This window comes from Coregonus clupeaformis, chromosome 40 (assembly GCF_020615455.1).
Source record: "Coregonus clupeaformis isolate EN_2021a chromosome 40, ASM2061545v1, whole genome shotgun sequence".
NCBI classification, from domain to species: domain Eukaryota; kingdom Metazoa; phylum Chordata; class Actinopteri; order Salmoniformes; family Salmonidae; genus Coregonus; species Coregonus clupeaformis.
Genome location: NC_059231.1, coordinates 11,993,600 through 12,002,038, shown reverse-complemented (window position 1 = coordinate 12,002,038; position 8,439 = coordinate 11,993,600). Strand labels below are relative to the sequence as shown.

The window sequence follows — 8,439 nt, the reverse complement described above, 5'->3', positions numbered from 1 at the left end:
TTTTTACGCGCTACGCGCTTCAGCACTCAGCGGTCCCGTTCTGTGAGCTTGTGTGGCCTACCACTTCGCGGCTGAGCCGTTGTTGCTCCTAGACGTTTCCACTTCACAATAACAGCTCTTACAATTGACCGAGGCAGCTCTAGCAGAGCAGAAATTGGACGAACTGACTTGTTGGAAAGGTGGCATCCTAGGACGGTGCCACGTTGAACGTCACTGAGCTCTTCAGTACGTGCAATTCTACTGCCAGTGTTTGTCTATGGAGATTGCATGGCTGTGTGCTTGATTTTATACACCTGTCAGCAACGGGTGTGGCTGAAATAGCCGAATCCACTAATTTGAAGGGTTATCCACATACTTTTGTATATATATTTTATATATCCATGTTCATTTTACTCATTATTTTTATTCGTTATTCACTGTGTATTTATTTCTTAAGTCACTATTTCTATTTTTTGTTGTATTAGTATCTGATCTTTAACTCTGCATTGTTGGAAATGGACCCGTAAGTAAGCAGCATTTCACTGTTAGTCTACACCTGTTGTCAACGAAGCATGTGACAAATAACATTTGATTTGATTTGACAATTTTCTTGCGGCCTCCCTCTCTTTTCTTTTCTCTATCTGTTCTCTCTCTCTCTTTATCTCTCTGAGTCATGCGTGACCATCCCCCAGGGGTGGAAGTGTCCAGGGTCCAGTAGGAACGTTCCTATCCAATGCAGGACTTGTGAGTACCAGTGTAGTCCATCTCCCAGAGAGGCACCAGTCCCGGTCCAGCTGGTCCAGCTGTACAGCAGACGAAGGGGACCAAAGGCCCAGTGGGCTAGGTGGTGCTGGTCCATAGCAGCGTAACACGAAGCTAGGACGCCATCCACCACCAGTGAGCCATGGCGTGTCAGGGGGGCGAAGGCCCCGGTGTCCACCTGGATGTGGACCCAGATGACTGGGGAGAGGTTTCCCTGTGGTCCCTGGTTTCCCCCTGCAGTCAGCACACACTGTCCTGGCCGTACGTCGCTGGCGTACATAGTCCGCATGACAGCACCCTTGGCCGAATCGCCCACCGAACAGTTACCCTCGGTCACGAACACAAGATGAGCCGCGGTGAGGGTCAGGTTTGCTCCCGTCTCTGTTCCCAACACGTAGAACTGTTTCCTCGCTGCAGGCTCGTGGTCCAGGAATGTGAAGAACTCACTGTACACGAGGTGTCCTCCGTTCCCGCTGCCGTCAACCCCTGAGGAGGCCAGGACCCGGTCGCCTGGCTGGAGGTCCTGCACCGCCCTGCTGCTCCCGTCCTCCAGAGTCACCAGAGAACGACCCGGGAAACAACCCCCGGTCTTAGCTGCTACTGAGTGCTCTGAGAGAGGGGAAATGAGTGAGGGGGGAGGGTGGAGAGAGAGAAATAGAGAGAGGGAAAAGGAGTGAGGGTGGAGGGTGGAGAGAGAGAGAGGGGAAAGGGGGAGAGAGAGAAAGAGGGAGAGAGGAGAGGGTGGGGGGGGCAAGAGGGAGGGAGAGAGGAGGGAGAGGGGGGGGGAGAAAGAGAGAGGAGAGAGAGTGATAAGGAGAGATAGGGTCTTATTGAAGGGCTTTGTTAAGACCTGTAGACGTTAGACACAGTAACTCAACAGGCAGCCCAATTCTGATCACTAATTAGTCTTTTGAACAATCAGATCAGCTCTAAAAACGATCTGATGTGAAAAGATCTGATGTGATTTGTCAAATGTACAATTAGTGGAAATAGATCAGAATTGGGCTGCCTGTTAAAATGCAGATGTCTTGTTATGATACATCAATACACGCAGGCAGGCACGCATAGCTGCACACATGCATGTGTACACCACCCACACACACACACACACACACACACACACACACACACACACACACACACACTTTATTTAAACACATAATCCTTACAAACAACCTTCCATTGAAACATTGGCAGTCTGTGTGTTCACAGGTAAACAATTCAAATGCCATTCTTCACACTAACTACCAATCTCTCCTTTTCAACTCAACTTTGCTCAAGATTCAGAAGAAATGCATTACGAGCTAATGAGTAACCCAATGATCCAATCTCCACTTCCACTGAAATGAGTTGAGGTCAGAAGTCCCAGTGTGAGAAGTATAATGTATAATAGGGTAAAGATGAAGGTAAAGATGAAGGTAAAGATGAAGGTAAAAATGAAAGTAATGATGAAGGTAAAGATTCATGTAAAAATGAAGGTAAAGATGAAAATGAAGGTAAAGATGAAGATAAAGATGAAAGTAAAGATGAAGGTAAATATTAATGTAAAGATGAAGGTAAATATTAATGTAAAGATGAAGATAAATATTAAGGTAATTATTAATGTAAAGATGAAGATGAAGGTAAATATTAAGGTAATTATTAATGTAAAGATGAAAATGAAGGTAAATATTAATGTAAAGATGATGTTAAAAATGAAGGTAAAGATGAAAGTAAAGATTAAGGTAAAGATGAAGGTAAAATGAAGGTAAAGATGAAGGTAAATATTAAGGTAATTATTAATGTAAAGATGAAAATGAAGGTAAATATTAATGTGAAGATGAAGGTTAAGATGAAGGTAAAGATGAAGGTAAAGATGAAGGTAAAGATGAAGATTAAGGTAAAGATTAAGGTAATTTAGAAGGTAAAGATGAAAATGAAGGTAGACCCATGGGGCGGCGCACAATTGGCCCAGCGTCGTCCAGGGTAGGGGAGGGAATGGCCGGCAGGGATGTAGCTCAGTTGGTAGAGCATGGCGTTTGCAACACCAGGGTTGTGGGTTCGATTCCAGTATAAAAAAAAATATATATATATATATATATATGTATGCACTCACTAACTGTAAGTCGCTCTGGATAAGAGCGTCTGCTAAATGACTAAAATGTAATGTAATGTGAAGATGAAGGTAAAGATGGAGGTAAAGATTAATGTGAAAATGAAGGTAAAGATGAAGGTAAAGATGTCAACCTATTCCCTACATTCTGGCCCTGGTCAGAATTGGGCTGCCTGTCTAAACGCAGCCTGAGACACTGGAATGGCAGTCTCAAGTCTCCCAGTCGGTCCAAAAACCAATATTTGGGAAGGGTAAGCACCAAGGCCAGGTGATAAGATCAGATCTGAGAAGGGAGACTTGAGAAAACCACCCGACAGGGAAACAAAAGGAGAAAGTGAATCAGTTAACCAGCTCTTAGAGTGGGGCCTCTCTCCTTCAAGCGTCAACTCTACTCTGAACTGTCCCACCACCACGCAGTCATGTGTACATGCAGACAACTATTAACAGGGCTTGGCTCTTGCTGACCCTGTGTTACACTTCCAGCCATTTAGACAGGAAATCATTAGAGAACACACACTACCTCAGAGAAAATCCTGTTTGGGTGTAGTCCATCACCAGATAATGTAGACTACAGTGAGGCGCTACCCAAGTCCAGAACCCAGAAGGTTCTTCCTCTAATTGACTCCCTGCAGACTCTTGTCTTGACAGACTGACGGTAATGAGCTGTCTCACCTCAGGTCTAGCACCTCACCCCACCTGACCCCTTGTCTCGCACCTCACCCCACCTGACCCCTCGTCTCGCACCTCACCCCACCTGACCCCTCGTCTAACACCTCACCCCACCTGACCCCTCGTCTAACACCTCACCCCCCACCTGACCCCTCGTCTAACACCTCACCCCACCTGACCCCTCGTCTAACACCTCACCCCACCTGACCCCTCGTCTAGCACCTCACCCCACCTGACCCCTCGTCTAAAACCTCACCCCACCTGACCCCTCGTCTCACACCTCACCCCACCTGATCCCTCGTCTAACACCTCACCCCACCTGACCCCTCGTCTAGCACTTCATCCCACCTGACCCCTCGTCTAACACCTCACCCCACCTAACCCCTCGTCTCGCACCTCACCCCACCTGACCCCTCGTCTAACACCTCACCCCACCTGACCCCTCGTCTAACACCTCACCCCACCTGACCCCTCGTCTAACACCTCACCCCACCTGACCCCTTGTCTAGCACCTCACCCCACCTGACCCCTCGTCTAACACCTCACCCCACCTGACCCCTCGTCTAACACCTCACCCCACCTGACCCCTCGTCTAACACCTCACCCCACCTGACCCCTCGTCTCGCACCTCACCCCACCTGACCCCTCGTCTCGCACCTCACCCCCACCTGACCCCTCGTCTAACACCTCACCCCCACCTGACCCCTCGTCTAACACCTCACCCCACCTGACCCCTCGTCTAGCACCTCACCCCCACCTGACCCCTCGTCTAACACCTCACCCCACCTAACCCCTGTCTCGCACCTCACCCCCACCTGACCCCTCGTCTAACACCTCACCCCACCTGACCCCTCGTCTAACACCTCACCCCACCTGACCCCTCGTCTAACACCTCACCCCACCTGACCCCTTGTCTAGCACCTCACCCCACCTGACCCCTCGTCTAACACCTCACCCCACCTGACCCCTCGTCTCGCACCTCACCCCACCTGACCCCCTCGTCTAGCACCTCACCCCACCTGACCCCTCGTCTCGCACCTCACCCCACCTGACCCCTCGTCCTAGCACCTCACCCCACCTGACCCCTCGTCTAACACCTCACCCCACCTGACCCCTCGTCTCGCACCTCACCCCACCTGACCCCTCGTCTCGCACCTCACCCCACCTGACCCCTCGTCTAGCACCTCACCCCACCTGACCCCTCGTCTCGCACCTCACCCCACCTGACCCCTCGTCTCGCACCTCACCCCACCTGACCCTCGTCTAACACCTCACCCCACCTGACCCCTCGTCTAACACCTCACCCCACCTGACCCCTCGTCTAGCACCTCACCCCACCTGACCCCTCGTCTAGCACCTCACCCCACCTGACCCCTCGTCTAACACCTCACCTGAGTTGGCCTAATAACAACTGACCACACTCAGAGCCAAGGGACAAATGGGATGCTTTAACAAATCAACAGGGGTTAACCTGACCACCAGCCAGCAGCACTGTAGTCTCTCCCTGACAGACCTTCCTGAAACTATCTCTAAGCTTACCAGTGTTCTCTGAGACTGCAGTTGAGGCTAGCAGCACTGCATGTTGCCAGTACAACAGGCGGTGCTCTTATACATGTTGATAATACGTTTTTTTTTTTTCTTTCTGTCTGTATCTGTGTCCCATCCCCTTACCTGACTTGACACTGCAGTGCACGTGTGCTTTGGATTCATAGTAGACCCAGTCGAAGCCTGCCTCCACGGCCAGGCGAGCCAGCATGGAGTACTTGTTCCTGTCCCGGTCTGAGGTGGTGATGTCCACCGCCCGTCCCTCATAATGGAGGGAGTCCTCTGAGTGGTGTCCGTCCTCGTCCCAGCCCTCTGTCACTCTCAGCTTCACCCCAGGCCACATGTTCATCACAGAGATGGCCAGGGAGTTCAGCTTGTCTTTACAACGCTGGGAGAGAGAGAGAGAGAGAGGAGACACAAAACAAATATAAAATAAGAGATTGGTCACTGGTGGTCAAAGTGAAGTAGCCTAGCCTACAACCGATGCCATAGGCATGTATGGACATGTTTTGTCTTTGGCAAAATATTGACCACGTTCAAAACGGTCAGGGAAACATTGTTTGCTTTGTTATTTTTGCAGCAAAATAAAATAGATTTATGTACAGACATTTGTATTTCTTTATGATCTTGCTTTTAGAAGAGATCAGAGAGATTTCAGCAAATAAATCGCAAGCTATTCAAACATGATCCATGCGTAATGACACGTGCGTAATTTCACTCTCCACTCAAAACAGATAGAAAATACCTGGAAATGTGGGATTAAAATGTTGGGATATTATTCCTGTGTATCGAGGGTTATTTATATTATTTAAAAAATAGATTTGTATATTTTATGAACAATAGAATTCAAACTAAACATTTATCAACTCATTAACTCGCGCCCTTTTATTTTGGGTGATGTCTACGTGCATGCCCAGCCTAATTTATCTCTCAAACCGGAGACAAGTTAGCACATCAAAACATTTAAAAGTAGGTTACAGTGTTTCAATATAACCTAAATGTATAGCGGGTAGGCTAGTTAAAGCCTATGTGCCTATTGCATAATTGACATGTAATTTTCAACTGTCAAAAATAAATCCATTGAACCAAAACTGAGATGAAAGCGCTGAGAGTCAATAACGTTTAAAGTTTTAAGGTTTAAACTGTTAACAAAGTGCAAACAGAAGCTCTCAAACGAACGATGAACAGCAGGTCCAACGAGACCACCTGGTCACCTCGCCGCAGCTGTCGAAGTGAGATAAAAGCAATCAGATGACGTTTTAAAACCCCTATGCCTGCTTCTCACCTGGGTCATGAGTCGATCGGCAGCCGTATTCTCCTCATCTTTAAATATGATATCAGGGTTATAGTTGGGTATAAGCTCTTTGAAGCGTTCTGAATTTCTCGTTATTTTCCCTTCGTGTCTGCCACTGGCGCCCAGTGTTTTCTCCGCAACGTTTGGGCTGAACTGCTTATAAGAGAGGGGTGTGAGCTTCTTTGGCGGACGTCTCTTTCCGTATCCCCTCCCCGGACCACAGCCCTCCGTTACAGGTGTGAGAAGCAGGGCGCAGCTGATGAAGAGCCCCACAAGCACGGAGAGACGCATCCCAGCCAGACCGGCGAGGCCGGCCACTCCGACGCGGAGTGGTAAAGGTGGCACAGGTCGCGGTGGTGTCTCAAGCTACCCCCTCCCCTGGATGCTCCTCGTTCCCCCCACGGGGTAAGGAATGGAGGGTAGGGGACAGGATCTTTAATATTGTATAAGCCTTATCCACGCCATCCTCCGTGCGCACAGCAAGTGTCCGTAAAAGCTAAAAAAAAAAAAAAAGAAGTCATTTAGCCGAATGCTTTGTTTTATGGAACCGGCAGCAGGGGTAAAAGTTCAATGTCTCCGGGCTTCCGAGTCCGGTGTTGTCCAAACGCCGCCGCTTAACTGTATCTTGTTCTTTCTCCTCGTCGGGAGCCAACAGATATGGGCATGGAGTTGTAAAGTCTGTTCATTTAAACAAACAGGTTCAAAGTCGATCTTCTGTAGTGAACAGTGGTCGCATATTGCCTTCTTGATGCTGTGGTTTGCCACTGAGGTGCTGTCAGTGTCAAACGAGGAGGAACACTACTGGTTCTGGCGTTTCTCCTTGTCCGTTTGTCTCTGCCGCTTTTCCTTTCCAGTTGAATTGGGAATTTGAGTGATCCGAGGGATCAGTTGCCACTCGAGACCGCACCCTGCCAGGCCTGCCCTTCCATCCCTCTCTGCCACTCCGCCCATCGGGTCACTGTGGGTGCCACTGCCCTGTTCTCTACCCACCGCTGCCGGCTCTGCCACCTCAGAACGCCCGTCAGGCGCTAACTTGCATCACTCTGACTCGGACTGCAGTGGGAAGTGGAAACTCACGGAGTGGAGGAGTAAGAAGTTACTAGCCTCTTAAACTTATCCCGAACTTATCACTTTCTTTATCAGCTCATGTCTATGTTGACACTGATTTACAATGCTTACAGCCTTGGGCTATACCGTGTGACAGTGATCATGATAAGCAGCTCGACTAACCTCATGGTCTATTATTAAGCTAGTCAAGGCCCTCTACTTCTTTGCTATCACTTAGAAAATGTTAGTTAGATGTTGTCAGATAGATGTTGTCAGTTAGATGTTGTCAGATAGATGTTGTCAGTTAGATGTTGCCAGTTATATGTTGTCAGTTAGATGTTGCCAGTTAGATGTCGCCAGTTAGATGTTGCCAGTTAGATGTTGTCAGTTAGATGTTGCCAGTTATATGTTGTCAGTTAGATGTTGCCAGTTATATGTTGTCAGTTAGATGTTGCCAGTTAGATGTTGTCAGTTAGATGTTGCCAGTTAGATGTCGTCAGTTATATGTTGTCAGTTAGATGTTGTCAGATATTCTGTGCGCTTGAATGACAAATGTAACAATAAACTAATGAGAACCTGTATTCCTGCGACCGGAATTTATTTCATACATTTCAGTCATTTAGCAGACGCTCTTATCCAGAGCAACTAGGGTTAAGTGCCTTGCTCAAGGGCACAGGCAGATTGTTCACCTAGTCGGCTCAGGGATTCGAACCAGCCACCTTTTAGTCACTGGCCCAACACACTTAACCGTGCTGTAAATCACGAGTATCTCAATGAAAAAACATGCAACATTCAAAATGTGACATGACCGGGGTTAACATAGTTCCACACTGGATAGAACTCCCTAGAAAAATCAGTATTACCCCGTTAGAAGTATGCAGAGCTGTTGTTCACTATAGGCTACAGTGCATTCCAACTTATCAGGTCAAAGTGCAGTAAGTGTGACACAGTTGGTTGACACCAGAGTGCTTCCTTCTGCTTTTCACTGTCAAGTCAGACTGCTCTCACAACAACTCTGATCTCACCGCTGTCAAGTCAGACTGCTCTCACA

At 48.3% G+C, this 8,439-nt stretch overlaps 1 protein-coding gene across 1 annotated transcript; it reads right to left on the bottom strand.

The window, feature by feature from the left end:
* Positions 1-637: 637 nt before the first annotated feature.
* On the bottom strand, positions 638-6,632 carry LOC121555122 (indian hedgehog B protein). The gene is made up of 3 exons (XM_041868929.1): positions 6,333-6,632; positions 5,174-5,435; positions 638-1,350 (listed from the first exon to the last, which is right to left on the bottom strand). The coding sequence occupies exons 1-3, from the start codon at positions 6,630-6,632 to the stop codon at positions 638-640; spliced, it is 1,275 nt and encodes a 424-aa protein (XP_041724863.1).
* Positions 6,633-8,439: the final 1,807 nt, after the last annotated feature.